General features: G+C 23.7%; 3 protein-coding genes and 1 long non-coding RNA gene across 5 annotated transcripts in view; 2 read left to right on the top strand and 2 right to left on the bottom strand.

The window, feature by feature from the left end:
* The first annotated feature begins 975 nt into the window (after positions 1–975).
* On the top strand, positions 976–3,490 carry LOC122510362 (protein singles bar). Its single transcript, XM_043624947.1, has 5 exons — positions 976–1,151; positions 1,731–1,955; positions 2,643–2,825; positions 2,981–3,121; positions 3,396–3,490. Exons 2-5 carry the CDS (start codon positions 1,806–1,808, stop codon positions 3,471–3,473), a joined length of 552 nt encoding a protein of 183 aa, XP_043480882.1. The 5' UTR covers positions 976–1,151; positions 1,731–1,805; the 3' UTR covers positions 3,474–3,490.
* Positions 2,981–5,078, bottom strand: LOC122510364. The gene is made up of 2 exons (XR_006302433.1): positions 4,948–5,078; positions 2,981–3,187 (listed from the first exon to the last, which is right to left on the bottom strand). It is a non-coding gene; the product is annotated as an uncharacterized LOC122510364 (long non-coding RNA).
* Positions 4,969–8,265, top strand: LOC122510363. 2 transcript variants are annotated; one of them, XM_043624948.1, is made up of 4 exons: positions 4,969–5,053; positions 5,410–5,505; positions 6,746–6,884; positions 7,349–8,265. In XM_043624948.1, exons 2-4 carry the CDS (start codon positions 5,487–5,489, stop codon positions 7,509–7,511), a joined length of 321 nt encoding a protein of 106 aa, XP_043480883.1. In that variant the 5' UTR covers positions 4,969–5,053; positions 5,410–5,486; the 3' UTR covers positions 7,512–8,265. The 2 variants fall into 2 exon arrangements, with proteins under 2 accessions (XP_043480883.1, XP_043480884.1); XM_043624949.1 differs by having other exon boundaries at positions 4,978–5,053; positions 5,370–5,505.
* A 1,410-nt stretch (positions 8,266–9,675) lies between these two features.
* LOC122510308 (CAD protein) overlaps positions 9,676–16,156 on the bottom strand; it is a 33,285-nt gene continuing 26,804 nt past the window's right edge. Inside the window, exons 16-26 of the mRNA XM_043624849.1 lie at positions 15,779–15,943; positions 15,513–15,674; positions 15,186–15,357; positions 14,891–15,006; positions 13,850–14,255; positions 13,313–13,638; positions 11,634–11,775; positions 11,466–11,536; positions 11,186–11,364; positions 10,643–10,847; positions 9,676–10,415 (exon numbers count right to left, since the gene is read on the bottom strand). Coding sequence (XP_043480784.1) covers positions 10,209–10,415; positions 10,643–10,847; positions 11,186–11,364; positions 11,466–11,536; positions 11,634–11,775; positions 13,313–13,638; positions 13,850–14,255; positions 14,891–15,006; positions 15,186–15,357; positions 15,513–15,674; positions 15,779–15,943 — 2,151 coding nt within the window. The 3' untranslated portion in view covers positions 9,676–10,208. The remainder of the gene's footprint in view (positions 10,416–10,642; positions 10,848–11,185; positions 11,365–11,465; positions 11,537–11,633; positions 11,776–13,312; positions 13,639–13,849; positions 14,256–14,890; positions 15,007–15,185; positions 15,358–15,512; positions 15,675–15,778; positions 15,944–16,156) is intronic.

Genomic DNA, 16,156 nt, shown 5'->3' with positions numbered 1-16,156 from the left:
TGTTTCAAAACGAAAGGAAAATTTGATGAACAAAATAATAAATTGTTAATGGTTTTAAAAAATATTGTCATTAACAATAATAAATTAATTAATTATTTTTGTTCTTTAAATTATTGAAATAAATAACAATAATAACAATTTTTAATAAAAGAATTAAAAAAAACTGTTTTAAAGCAAAGAAAGTTTAATGAATAAATAATAAATTGTTAATTATTTAAAAAAATTTGACAATAACAATACAAATTATTTATTTATTTATAATTGTATATTATTATTGTATACAATATTTTTTTTGTATAATGCATAATATTATTGTATAATAACATTATTAAATGATTAATTAATTTATTATTGTTAAATTAATTAAAATAAATTATTAATTAATAATCAATACTTTTATATTCTTTAATGAAAGAATTAAAAACAAAATTATCTGTTTAGAAATAAAAAAAAATCAATTTAATAATAATTTGTTAATTTTTTGAAAAAAATTTGTTACTTTAACTTTCTTTCATTTTTTTCACAAAATTATCTGTTTAAAAATAAAAAAAAATTAATAAAATAATAAATTGTTAATTTTTTGAAAAAATTTGGTTACTTTAACTTTTTTTTCTAAAGAAGCAATTTTAACAAGTGAATGAAATAAATAATAAACAAATAATCAAAAATATTTAACAATTATTAATTAGTGTTTTAAAAAACTTTTTGTATAATCAAAAATTATTTTTTCATCCTCAAAAAAAATTGCAAATAAAAGTCACAAAGGACAATGGACTTTTGAGACAAAATTTTTTCGTTGATTTAAAATTAGATTTGTTTTTATGATTTTTTTAAAAAAAAATTATATTTCAGCATCTGCTGGAACCATCAGAAAATCCCAAAGTTCATGGCACGTGCCAGAAATAGACAGCGATTTCCTTGTGTTATTAACGACGCAGGGGGTGCAACGACACTTTCTTTTTTGGTGCATCTCATGAACACCCTCAGTGAATTCTCAACAGCTTTTGAATGTAGACATCTTAAAGTGTGACTAACGATTTATACAAGACAATAAAATATTTATTATTAATTTTTAATATTTTCTTCAAGGACTCTTTGAATTTTGGCAATCAGTGGAAAATATATTTTAACAATTTATTTTTAACCAGCAGGTGAGCTGCTCTCAAATATTACTGATTATTTTTTAAAAAAATAAAACAATTTAATTTTTTAATTAATTAAGTAATTAATTAATTATTTAAATTAAATGTTAATTATACAGTTTTTCTATTATTTAATTAACGATTAATTATTGACTAAATAATTGAAATACTGTTTAATTAAAAGTTAATTGAAATATTGTATAATTAACAATTAATTAAATATTTGAATACTGTTTAATTAATAATTAATTAAAAAATAAAACAATTCAATTTTTCAATTAATTAATTAATTAAATTAAATGTTAATTATATAGTTTTTCTATTATTTAATTAACGATTAATTATTGACTAAATAATTGAAATACTGTTGAATTAAAAGTTAATTGAAATATTGTATAATTAACAATTAATTAAATAATTGAATACTGTTTAATTAATAATTAACTAAATAATTTAAATGCTGTTTATTTATTAATTAATTGAGTAATTTAAATACTGTTTAAATAATAATGCATTAAATAATTGAAATATTATTGAATAATTCAATAAAAATTAAATTATCAGGCTTCACTTAATTAATTGTTACAGTCAGTTAATTTGAGCGTGGAGGCAGAGAAGCTGGAAATTCAATTAAAAAGAGACAGAAATTGAACTAATAAAAAAATGAAAAGAAGCACGGGACCAATAATCAGGATGGTGTCTAATGATACACATGGTGCTGGGGGGATTCAATGTTGTTTTTGCAGATGTTGCACTTGCATACATCTCGAATTTTTCAAAACATTGCCAGGCGTTCTCAAAGTTTGTGAAACTGTAAGTAGTTTCCAATTAATATTCAAATTTTCCAAATTAAAATTCAATGCAAAAAATAATAAATTTAACAATTCGTTACAAAACTAGTTCAAAAATTAATACAGAAATTAATTTTTATTGTTTAGTTTTCAACTACCAGACTTTTAATTTAATTCTACACCCAGAAAAAATTTTGTTTCAACCAAATATTATTTATTTTAGCTAAATAAAAGTACATTTGTCTCAGAGCATGATAAATTTTTTTGTTTTAAATAAATAGTTTATTTGTCATAAATAATATTTTTATTTGAACCAAATAAAATTTGAAACAAATACAATTTGAAACAAGTAAAATTTGAATTAAGTAAAATTTGAAGTAAATAAAATTTGTAACAAATAAAATTTGAAACAAATGAAAATTGCGAGGAAAATTGAACCAAATAAAATTAGAAGCAAATAAAAATAGAAGCAAATAAAATTTGTAACAAATAAAATTTAAAACAAATGAAAATTGAATCAAATAAAATTTGAAACAAGTAAAATTTGAACCAAATAAATTTTGAACGAAATAAAATTTGAACCAAATAAAATTTGAAACAAATAAAAATTAAGCTCTGAGTCAAATAAATTTTTTCTCTAGGTGTAAATTTCGTTATTAATAGAAAAGATCTTTAATTATTTGATAAAAAAGAAATTCTAATTTCCCAGGTGCTTAGCGGATTTATTCAAAGTCTATTAGTTAATTACGGCCTCCGACACAGTTCAACTATTGGAACAGCTTTCGAAGGAGCTTTAACAACATCGTCAGCTTGTTTTTTCACATCGACTGTACTTTTAGCGTGTTACTTTCTCTCCGAAAAATCATATCGACTGATTCGTGCCTCACTTTTTGTAAGTGTTTTGCATCCGTTTTTATTTTTAATCCAATGTTTTAATTTGTCTATATAATATTTTATTCATTTCTAAATTCTTTTTTAAGAATTTTTTTTTACTTTTCTTTCTATTCTCTTTTCTCTCTTATTCAAGTTTGCTTTCTCCATTTTTAGGAAGTAATATTCAACAGTCTGTCCTGCTTCTTTTATTTGAGTTCCGCTTCATTCTTGGCAGTTTCAACAAAAATGTTCCTTATGGCTCAGTACTACGTGATGCCAGGATTCGAAGTTTATCCCGCAATGACAGCAGCTTACGTAAGTTTCAATTGTAAATAATTATTACATTCTCCAAATTATAGGAGAACAATTTTTGAAGTGCTTCTGTAATCAAAATTTCAAATGTAGCATTAATTTTGTCATCTCATCAAAAGTTTCAATATTATGCCAGAATTTCAGTCTAGAGATCGTTAAACATTAAAAATATTTGAATTAAATCTGAATTTAAATTAAAACAAATTTGAAAAAATAAATTCGAAAAAATAAATTTTTAAATTTTCTTTCAAACAGTATTCTGTTTCAAAATTTACAGATGCTGAGCGGCGTTGTGGGCCTTATACATGGAGCAGATGCTTATTTTTCATATATTCATTATAAATCCACGAGATAATTACACAAATTTTTATTTAAAAAAAATAATAATTATTATTAGTATTAAAAATGAATCTAGTCTTTAAAAAAGTTTGATTTATAATCAATCCGAAAGAATGCATTTAAATTAATAATTGCAGTATATTTATTTTTATATTTATCAATTTATTAATTTCTTCTGTTCAAAACAAAATTTAATATTATTTTCATTTGGAGAATTATTAAATTAAAAAATGAATTTCCGAATGAATGTTAATTAATTTGTTAAGCTTATAATTAAACTATAAGGAAGATTTCTCGCTTCTTTCAAATAAAATTGAATCAAGATGATGACATTTAGACGTCATGTATGATTTTCAAGAGTGTCTCAGACAGGAAATTGATCCTAAAGTGGAACAGTTAGTTTGTTTCCAAGCATGAAGCTAATTAGTTAAGTGCCACTGTCTCTCCACTCTCAAATCACTGACTTTACTTTTAGCAATTTACAAAAAAAAATATATATATATCGCCAAATTATTTTTATTTATCGACACGTTATATTATGTACTTTATAATTAAACATAATTACGTCAATTATCGAATAAAAATACATTTTAAAAACAATTTTAGTTCAAGTTCGAACTATGAACTTGATCTGAATCTGTAAAATTGAAATAAAAAATTCTTTTCCATTTTTCTAAATAATTATTTTCATTATCACGAAATGTAAAAAATATAGTAATTAAATAAATTAAAATTAAAATTATAAAATTGAAAATGAATATTTTAAATTAAAAAGAAATTAATTAGCAATCTTTGATAATAAAAGTCATTGGCAAATTGCATTATGATAATTTACGAAGGTTTAAAAATGCCAAGTTAATTATTAATTATCTAAGGGTAATCATTATTTTTTCAGTATAGTGGAACGATACGAGAGAATTATCAATTACACCGGATAAAGTACGTAATTAAGCTCTATAAGTTTTTCGCAAGCAGCTCGTTATGCATTTGCAGATTTCTTTCAACTTCCAACAATTTTATATTTTATACCGTTGACTATAATTTTCCATATCGCGTGTTAAAAAGTGTTTGACTCCAGAAATTATATACTTCAATTAAACAAAAAAGAACACGGATTCACAGATCTTATCAACAACTATTTAGAAAAAATCAGGAAAATTTTTAAATTGACTTTTTTTAAATTTTTTAGAAAATATTTTCCTTTTAAAAAAAAATTATTAACAAATTTTCAGTAAATAATTTCAATTTCAATAATAAATAATTTCAATTTCAATTCAATGTTAATTTGTGATAATTAAGTAAATTAGTAATTAATCAGATAAAAGGAAATTAGTTAATTTAGTCACTTTCAGCGAATAAGAGATTAATGATTTTTTTTAATTTGTTAGAAATTAAGAGAAAAATGTAAAAAAAATCCTTTAGCGTTATTTATAGAATGAAAGGTTTCTTTCTGAACGTTGTAATATTATTATATATTATACTGTACGTACCGCAATATAAAGCAGTCGAGCATATAATACCGGACAGTAGAAGTCTTCATTCTAAAACGAAGCATGTGGCTCACAGTTTATTCCAAGACCTCGGATTGTTTAACACGTATTTTTTTCAATCTCAAATCCGTTATTGTCGTAATTTTCCTTCTGAAATAAACATTTATAAATTAATAATCAGTCATAAAAAATAGTATTCCTATAATTTTTTTAATTTCTGTTTTCATAAATTTCTTTTTTTAATAACAAATTATTAATTATAAAAGTAAATAATTTATCTTTAAATGTTAAAATTATGACAAACAATTAAATTTTTCAATGAAATTAAATTAAAATTTCGAATTAGATTAAATTAGAAAAATAAAAATTTTGAGTGTAATAAAAAAGAGTGATTACAAAAATGTTTTCTTCTTGCATTAAAGTGTGATCGTGACTTTTATTTTTTTTCCGTTCTTCTGGAAGGTGATCTTGCATCTCAAGCATCGATAATTGAAGAATTCTCTCGATAAAGGTCTACCTCGAGGACAATCTCTGAAAAAATGAATAAAACTTTAAACGGTAGGAAAAAAATGGAACTTCATTATTTTCTTTTTAATTTGAATAAATTTAAACTTTCAGAGTGTTAAACTACTAAACTATTTGAAAAATATTTTTTAACATTCTCATCACATGAGAATTGAATAAAAATTATTTAGTTAGGTAATTTGTTAATCTTGTCACTGTATCAAAATATTTTTTATTTTTTGAAATTATAATTACAAGATCAAGATATGAATATTTCTGGAATTGCATAATTGTATCTTAAATCAATTCAAACAAAAAATTTGGGTCACGATAAATGAAGATTAAATTGAATTCAAATTACTTTTTTTTCTAAATAAATAAACAAATCAATCAAATGAAATAATATTAATTTAATTAATTTAATTAATCTAATTTTCTATAAAATTAAATAAATATTAATTTAAATTAAATTAAATTAAAACAATATTAAATTAATTTCTATTGAAATGGCACATTATGTAAATAAATATTTATGAACAATTCAAATTCTCCACATTCAAGTTAAAAATAAATTTTTGTTTTCCTTTGACAATGTTTTACGAGTTTGCAACTGGAATTACCAAATTATACATTGCTGTGCACGATAAGATATATATACAATGCGTTAAAATTATTTAAAAGTGCAAATCAACTTTGATAAAAAAAAAGAATACAAGAATTGTTAGAAAATTCTATAGAATAGAGAATAAAAGAAAATTCTCCATTTTTCTCTCCAATGTCAAATTAGTAAATACACAGCTATAAATTCTTTTCAATGACTGCATTACAATGGCACGTGTAGAAAAATTCTCTAACTGCTGATATCATCATATATATATGAATATTTGCAATCATTCGATTTTCAGAAATAACATTTGCATGCACGTATATTTTCATAATTAATTAATTACAAAATATTTTTCGAATTAATATTATACGTAATTATAATAAGGAAAATTTGTTTTTATTTTCATTCATTTTACGTGATAAGTATTGTTGTAACAACGATTGCACGTGAGGTTTAAATGAAAAAATAAACAACAATTCTTTGATTAAAATAATTGTCTGTAAACTTCCTACTTTAAATAAATTTAAAAATTACAATTACAAAAATATTATTGTCATTTAATTAAATATTCGAAAATAAACAGTTGAGGACTATTTTTCCAAATTTGAGAGTTAAATTATTGCAAAGTTTAATTATTAACGAAAAATAAATAAATAACAATAATTGAAAATTCAATTATTTTTTCAGAGATGACTACAAAAAAGGAAACAATTTCTCCAGAAGAGGAAGAAGATGCAATAGTGACACTAGTAATTATTATTGTAGCAGTAATAATTGCGATTATTTTCCTCTTTTCATTGGGACTTTTTCTCGATTGCAAGCACCAGTAAGTTCAAAATTTCTTTCTTTGAATTATATTTCAATTTAATATTAATATTAATTGAAAATTTCTTCATTACTAATACCAGTAACTTCTTAATTTCTTTCTTTAAATTATATTTCAATATTTTAATATTAATATTAATTGAAAATTGATTATTTGAAAAGTAATTAATTAAAAATAATTATCAATCGAAAAATAACTTATTGAAAATAATTATTAACTGAAAAATAATTAATTCAAAATAATTATTAATCGAAAAACAATTAACTGAAAATAATAATTATTAATTGAGAAATAATTAATTGAAAATAATTATTAATCGAAAAATAATTTATTGAAAAAATTATTCCTTGAAAAATAATTAATTGCAGAAGATTATTAATTGAAAAATAATTATGAATTAGAGATAATTAATTCGAAAATAATTATGAATTGGACGAATTAAATGACAGAAATAAATTTTCCAGGGAAAGTGAATCGTTAAATAAAAAAAGGCTCAAGTTAAAATTACCTAATCGCATGAAGAGTAGAGGTCCACAAAAACCAGAAGACTCGAAATCGTTGGCAAATGAAATGTGTCCCACGGGAACCTCCGAATTGGGATATAATATGAGTGATGCTGTAGTTTAAATAAAACTACAGAATAAAAATTCATTTCCGGTTAAACTGAATCCACTTGATCTCAAAGTTTGATTGAGAAGACGAATATCCATTGACGTTTGTTTGCTCAAAATTCATTTCATCGACGTCACACTCACAAGATGTAAATCTGAAAAACTTAACAACTTTATTGAATTAGTATTCCACAAACTCAGACTGAACATTTTTCTTTGAATCCAATATTAATAAGCGCAAGGAAATCACACCAAAGTTAAATATTAATTAGTAAAAAAATGAATAATAATTATTCATTTAAATATTGTTTAATTTAACATTGTTTTCTAATAATTCTTGACTCATGGCAAGGATTCATTCTTTGTTTACGTTCATCTTAAGAATTCATGGTATGAATTTGAAAAAAGGAAAGCATTTTTCTTGACGTCAGTCAATTCTTTGACATAAAATCAACATGATTATCAATTCTATTGTATTTAACGACGTGTTGCTTTAACGAAAATTCATTATCATAAATTTATTATTATACATTTGTTCTAATAATTTATAAAGTATGTTATATATTTATTAATCCACCGTCAGCCTATATTAATTACAAAAATTGTAATTAAATAATTATTGCTCAAACGACTATTCCAGCGATGTAAAAAATAAAAAAAAGGAAACTATTTCTAGGAATGAATGAATCTTAAAATAGAACTGAGTGTAAAAAATTTGTGAAAATAATTTTACGAGAACTTTTACAGCAAATAAAATATTTTTACGTTTATAACTGTCTTTTAATCTATGCACCAAATTAAATATAAATAAATATAAAAATAAATGACAATAAATAAATAAAATAAACTAAAGTAAAATTAATAAATAAAATTAAAATAAAATAAATTGAAATGAATTAAAATAAATTAAAATAAAATAAAGTAAAAAAAAAATAAAATAAAAATAAATAGAAATAACTGGAAATAATAAAAAATAAAAATAATAAAAACATGTTCAAAATAGAACAAAATTCAAGAAGCAAACATTCGATTAATATTAAACGAATGAAAGACAATTGATGTAAATTTGATTACATTTTATTAAATGTTTATCAACGTAATCACAGTATAGCACACATTCGAATTCTAAAATGTAAAAGTATTAAAAAGTAATAAAAATCGATTATTTTTTTTTTCCTCTGAAAAAAATTGTAAAATATGTAAAAATATATTTTTTTCCGTTTAATTCCATGAGGAACATTCCTCTTATCGATTATTTTTCTAAATCAAGCAACGCCCTATATATTAAAAAAAACATTGATAAACGATAGTAAAAATATTAGAATTTGAACTTAATCTCTCAATTTCAATTGAATTCATCGATTATCATTGACGAGTTACATTGAGAATAAGTTTCATTAATGATGCTGTCAATGACATCATGCATTTTCGATGAGCCACATATCTAATCTTCTCCGGAAAAATATACAATAGTTTATTCAATATTTTTATTGCATTTCATCAGAATAGTTTAAAGAAAGTGTTTCGAAAAAAAAAAATTAGGAAAATTTATTTGGACTTATTAATAATTTTTCTTAAATTAAATTTAATTAATTGTAATTAATTAAATTAAATTAAATTAATTAAATTAAATTAAATTAAATTAAATTAATTAAATTAATTAAATTAATTAAATTAATTAAATTAATTAATTAAATTAATTAATTAAATTAATTAATTAAATTAATTAATTAAATTAAATTAATTTAATTTCCCAGTAATTTTTTTCCAATGTAAAAATTAATAAAATACAGTCAATTATTAATAGAAAATAATATAAATTAGTTTTGAATTGTTTAAATAGTTAAATAGAATGTAATATTGTAAGTAAAACTAAACTTTAATTTATTTATACTGAGTTTAGTTAGATTCTAATTTATTTATTTTCCTATATTATTGTTTTCTTTTTCTAGAAAATTATAGGAAAAAATTACAGAAAAATTTATTATAGGAAAAATTATTAGAAGTCCATAATTGCATTTCCTAAAATAATTTTCTTGACAATTGTTAAAAGTATTGTCAAATTCAAAATTACGAGAATTATGTGAATATTTACAATTTGTTCAGTGACACTATCGTCGGTAATTAAAAAAAGAAGAATAATCGTTGAAAATACAGTTTTTCTTTCATAAATGCTTTTCGTTTTAAAATACTGTGTAGTGTACTTTCAAAATATTTAAAATACTATAAAAATCTTGCAGAATGTGCAATAATGAGGTAGTCAATCGAAATGTATCAATTATGCTTTATCAACTATAGCATTTCTGTACTTGTATATATCTCTCTTTTCAAAAACTATGTATAAAATTGTATAATTATTATGCACTAAAAGTGTTTTCTAAATTCATATAGATACTATTTTTTTTCAATTCTCTTTTCTTTTGTTTCATTTCTCTCTTTGTTGTACTCTTTTGTTTTTAATTTGTTTTATTTGTTAACCTGTGTATTTTTAATCTATTAGCCTGATTGTTGTAATTTCAACAATATTTGATTAAGTTGTAAAACTTGTAAAATAAAAAATACTTTGTAAAAAGAGTAAAATATTCGTGAAAAAATTAAAATTCGACCGGTGTTCGACGAAGGTTTTAAAATCAGTCAACATAGAGCCTTGGCCGAAAAATTAGAGTTGCTTGAATTTCCGCTTCTTTTTTGTTATCATAATCTTATTTAAATGTTAGATATTGTAGCACCGACCTAGAACCATTACAATGAGAGCCATGCGAACGTAGACACCAAACTCGGCTTGCCGGAAATAAGCGGCTCTTGGATCCGTATCGAAGTCGGGACTTATTTCGAAAACACGAGGAAGAGGATGCATCACGACCATTTTCCTCTTTGCTCGCGTCATCAGCTCTGGCGTCACGACAAATTTACCACACGACTGAAAATGCGTTTTTAAAATTATTAGACGATAAATATTGAACGAAAAAAATAGATAGAATTTATATTAATTTTGTTCTCTTTATCTTATCTTTTATTATGTGTAATTCCTTTTTTAGCATGTAACTAATTTGAATTTCTTTTTTTTATTTTAATCATATTGAATATTGTATAGTAAATTTTTAAAATTAATTTAATAAATTCATTAATTTTTCTTTTGTAAAATACCTTGTTGTACTCTTCTTCGCTGGTGAAACGCTCTTTTTGTATTCGCGTCATGTAGAGGATGTCCGTGTCGACAATGGCGTCTTCCAGTTTGTCTATTTTCTTCTGATGAATACCACGTTCGGCCACGTAAGACATTACGTGTTCCGGCATGCACAAATTTTCCGGACTAACGTATCTCAGTTGCACATTGTATAACGTCAAGAGTCTAAAGTAAAATTGTAATGTCTAGTATTATTATTCAATTAATTTAATTAACAATGGAACAATTTCTTTCGAAAATTGTTGAAAATTGAAAATTAGTTTCACTTCAAATAGTAATTTGAATCCTTCAAATTTCAAATAAATAATTATTAGAATCTTTCAAATTTTAGATAAATAATTATTTAAAACTTTCAAATTTTAGATAAATAATTATTTGAATCTTAAAAATTTTAGATAAATAATTTATTTGAATTTTTTAAATTTCAGATAAATATAATTATTTGCAATTTGAGAGATTTTTAATTCAAGAAAAAAAATTTTTAATTAGAAAAAAGTACAAACCGAGCTAGAGAATGGACAGTCCTGCCGTGTTTAAGATCTCCAACCATTGTGATAGTTAATCCATTGACGGTACCGATTTCCTCTCGAATTGTGTAGATGTCAAGGAGCGCCTGTGTTGGATGCTCTCCAACTCCGTCACCAGCATTAATTAAAGGTTTTCTGCACGCGTGAGTTGCTCGCTAAAAAGTAAAAATTAAATCACTAACAATTTTTTAACACAAAAAAAAAAAAATAAAAAAAAAAAAATAAAAAAAATAAAGAAGAAACTTGTAAGCCTTACAGAAACTGCTCCAGGTTCTGGATGTCGGAGAACAACAATGTCTGCGTATCCTGCCATTACTGCCACAGAATCTATAGATAAAAATTTATATACATATAATAAATTAAATTTATCTTTTTGGAATTCATTTTTACTTTCTTTTTCACTGAATTAGAAAATTAAAATTACCCTCTAAGCTTTCTCCTTTTTTAACTGATGATGTTGAACCGTCCATATGAACGACTGTTCCTCCAAGTCGAAGCATCGCCGCAGCGAAACTACAAGAAGTTCTTGTACTCACTTCATAAAAAATGGAAGCCATTACTTTTCCCTGTAGGATAAAAGGTATTCATTAAAAAAAACTCTTCTATATTTATAACTAAAATAGAAAAACAAAATTCTTGATATTTTAATATTTACATTTAAAATAAAAAAACAATTTGAAAATAATTAAATTCACTTTAAGAATTTTTTCAACATTTTTTTTCAATAATTGAATTCTTTCCAGAAAATGTTATTAAAATTATATTGGAAATAATTTAATTCTTGTCAAGATTTTTCTCAAAATTCTTTGCAATAATTGAATTGTTTTGAAGAATTTATTTCAATATTCTTGAAAATAGTGGAGTTTTTTAAAAATAATTTTTACTGAAAATTTTGAAAGTAATTGAATATTATCAAGAATTCAATTATTTTCAATAATTATAATAAAATTCTTAGCAAAAAGTTATATTATAAATAATAAAAATCTTCGTAAAAAAATTCAATTATTTACAAAAATAATAAAATTCTTATTAGGATTTCACTTATTTTCAATACAATTTTAATTGATTTCTTCGAAAATTTAAATTATTTTTAAAAATCTTGTAAAAATTATCCAAGAAAATTCAATTATTTTAAAAAATAATTAAATTTTTCACAAGAGTTCAATTTCTTAAAAAAATTTTTTAATAAAATTTAATTTAAGAATTCATTTATTTTCATAAAATAATAAAACTTTCGCTGGAATTCAATTATTTTAAATACAAATTTTATAAAATTCTTCTCAAAAATTTACTTTTCTTATATAATAGTCTCCACTCTTTGGTAAAAAATTTAAAAAACCGAATTTCTTAAAATTCAACATTTATTCTTCTCTTTTATGGCATTTAGCTTCAATATTTTTGGGCTCTTCAAAAACACTTTACTTATTTAATAGTCTTCACCCTTTGGTAAAAAATTTAAATTTATTAAAAATTATCAAAAATTCGAAAAACCGAATTTCTTAAAATTCAACATTTTCTCTTCTGTTTTATGGCATTTAGCTTCAATATTTTTGGGCTCTTGAAAAACACTTTACTTATTTAATAGTCTTCACCCTTTGGTAAAAAATTTAAATTTATTAAAAATTATCAAAAATTCGAAAAAACGAATTTCTTAAAATTCAACATTTTCTCTTCTGTTTTATGGCATTTAGCTTCAATATTTTTGGGCTCTTGAAAAACACTTTACTTATTTAATAATCTCCACTCTTTGGTAAAAAATTTAAATCGATAGAAACAAACAATAATAAAAATCTTCTAAGTTTTGTTAGATTAAAAGAATTTTTTATTCACAAAAATTTTTAGAAATTTCCCCACTTTCAATGAAATTCTCTGACATTCCCTGACTTTTCCCTGACCAAAAAAATTCTCTGACTTTTCCCTGACTTCCCTGACCGTTAGACACCCTGAATAATCAAGAATATTTAATATTATGTACTTAATAAGTGAATTCTTTAAATTTTGAATCTATAATCATTCAAAAATTGATGTTTATTCTTGAAAATATCAAGTTTTTTAATTTTATAATTTTAGATATTAGTTTACGTCAAAGAATTTGATTCCCACCTTCATAACGTGATCCAATGGTCGTTCCTTCCTTACGTATTGTTTAAAAGTATCAGCGAGACTGAAAATTTCTCTTAGTTGTTGTTTATTGAACATATCCACGGAGAGAATATGATGATTCAAAAGTCCATGACTTCCGGTTGAATGTGATCCAACTGGATGCACAAAATTCGATCCACTATTTGTCCTGAATCTCATACCAGTATTGAAAGGCACTGGAGAAATAATTCGTTGTCCCGCGTTCTTCGACTGATCACGAAAATCTCCTTGCATAAAGTGAACGTTCGACTTCTGGGAAATTGGTTTTAGAAGATTTATCGGTGACTCTGAAAATAACAAATTTACTTCTTAATTATTCATAGTGATAATAACCAACATTAAAATTGTGTTTTTCCTAATTTTTTTAATTAAAAATTTTTTACCAAAAAACGTAAAAAGTTTTAAGAAAAACCAGTAAGTATTTAATTTTGTTAAAACTTTAATTTAACTTGAACGTTAAATAACGAAAAATAATTAATAAACCTCTTTTTAGCGTACCTGTCTGTTCATCTTCGGAAAATTCGACATACTTGCCAAGTTTATCGACATTAGGCGAAATAATTATATCGAGAGCAGAATTTGGACGACTGACATTAACGTCAACAATTGTTTGAGAATTAATTAACTGGTGTTTTTGTTTCAATTGAATTTCACGGACATCTTGTCCAAAGCCAGGATTCGCGAGTACCTGTCCTTCTACAAACGCCACTTCGCCTCGAATCACCACCCTGTGAACCATTCCTCGCACTTTCATTCCAGCAAAAGGTGTCCATTTTGATTTGGTAAATGGCATCGCTTCGGGAATAATCCATTCCTCATCTAGATCCACTTCAATGTACGTGTTCGGTTGATCCGGCAAGTTGAATATTTTTTTTGGATTTAAATAAAACTTTTCGATGAGATCCTAAAAATTCAAAAGTCATTAATTATTCAATTAGAAAATTAAAATTGTGAAAAAATGGTGGAAACATTATAAAAGTTATATTTTTACTCATTCAATTTTTTCAAAACTAAAATAAAGAATTTTTAGATTTTGAATTACAGTTTATTATAGAATATTTTAAGAAAAAACTAAATTATAATTTAATTTAAATATTTACTTATTTTCCTATTCTTTCGATAATGTAAATTATTACATTAAATATAGAATTCTAATTATTAAATCCCAAATATATGTACTTTAAATTTTTCCTGGAACTATTCTAACAATTTGAAAAAATTTCCTCATAAATCTAATAATAAGTAAAAAAAAAGATTAATTTTCCTTTACGCAAGTGTTAAAAAAATTCAAAGACTGCGTACATTTTTAAGAATTTTGAACAAGAATTTCAAATTACGATGCAAAGAAAAGTAAATATTAAGAAAAGGAAAAAGTTATTACAGGTTTTTACACTTTGGCCACGAGTGCATTTAACCGCGAAAATCAATTTAATTTTCAAGATTACTTATCTTTAGAGATAATGATTGTCTGTTTAGGAAAAAAGTTGACATCAAAGATTATAAGAACTTGTTAATTAGTCAATTAGTGCAAAATATTACCTCCATTTTCAATTTCCCATTATACACTGCCGTCAACAATAAGGGAAGAATAGTTTCTAGTCCTGGATATCCTGGTGGTGCATTCTCACTCCCCTTTTCTTCAACGGTATGAGGCGCTTAAAAAATAATTTTCCTTTATTTTATTTGTAAAAAATGTCGAATTTTATTTCTATTAATTAATTTCTATTTATATTTCTATTTACTATATTTCTATAGAATAAATATAGAAAATAGATCCCTCTGGATTTTGAGATTAATAGTTTAGAAAATGAAGAATTTATTTATCATTTCCTACCATGATCGGTTGCAAAGCAGTCGATAAAGTTCATATTATCCCAAAGAGCTTGAACATCTTCTTTCGTTCCCAACATTGGACAGACTCGTCCTCTAGATTGACCGATTCTCTCCAAATCATCTTGACAGAGGAATAAATGTTGAGGACACACCTCGCACGTTACCGGAAGTCCCTGAAATAATTTCATAATTTTCTCATTTCCATTTATCAAATCAATAATTTTACAAAATTAACGCATATATTTACAAAATTTCAATTATTTCAAATTTTAATATAATAAGAATAAATTCACCAAATTAATAATGAATTAATTACTAATTTTATTACCTTTTCCTTAGCAGCTCGAATAATTTGAATCTCCTCTTTTCGTGCAACATGACAAATATGAACGGGCCTTCCATTGAGACTGCACAGTAAAACAACAGTGGCAACAATTTGTTTTTCAGCATGAACGCAGAGAGGATATTTTTTTGGCCAATTTTCAAAATGCTAGAAACAAAAATAAACGAATGATTCAATAAATATCATTGTTTGATTCAAAGAGTTGCGGATATATATGTGGATTTTTTCCCCCTCGTAAGGAGCTTACAAACCTTAATCCATACGCTGAGGTCAGACAATTTCAATGTTGTGAATGTCTCATTTAAATACATTTTCAATGCTGCTGTCATTGGAGCAATTTCCGCAGTTATATTGTAATTTTCAGACGATGCTCCCAAGAAAATTCCATAATCACATCTCGCACCTGTTGCTGCTTTCTGAAGATGAAAATAGAATGTAGGTAATAATTTATCGGTTAAAAGACAAAATTAATTAAATTACATATTATGCAGATAATATTTATATAAATCGTATCTCAATGATTGGAATATATATTCATTTGTGAAAAGATAAAAAGGCATATATTTTTTTCTAAAGACAGAAAAGTTTGAAATATTTCTTGAAAGTTTGAATTTTAGAATCGAAAAACA

The sequence above is a fragment of the Leptopilina heterotoma genome, unplaced genomic scaffold, assembly GCF_015476425.1.
Source record: "Leptopilina heterotoma isolate Lh14 unplaced genomic scaffold, ASM1547642v1 Lhet_68, whole genome shotgun sequence".
Classification (NCBI taxonomy): Eukaryota; Metazoa; Arthropoda; class Insecta; order Hymenoptera; family Figitidae; genus Leptopilina; species Leptopilina heterotoma.
The sequence above is the reverse complement of the archived record's forward strand: the minus strand, read 5'-3'. Positions and strand labels throughout refer to the sequence as shown.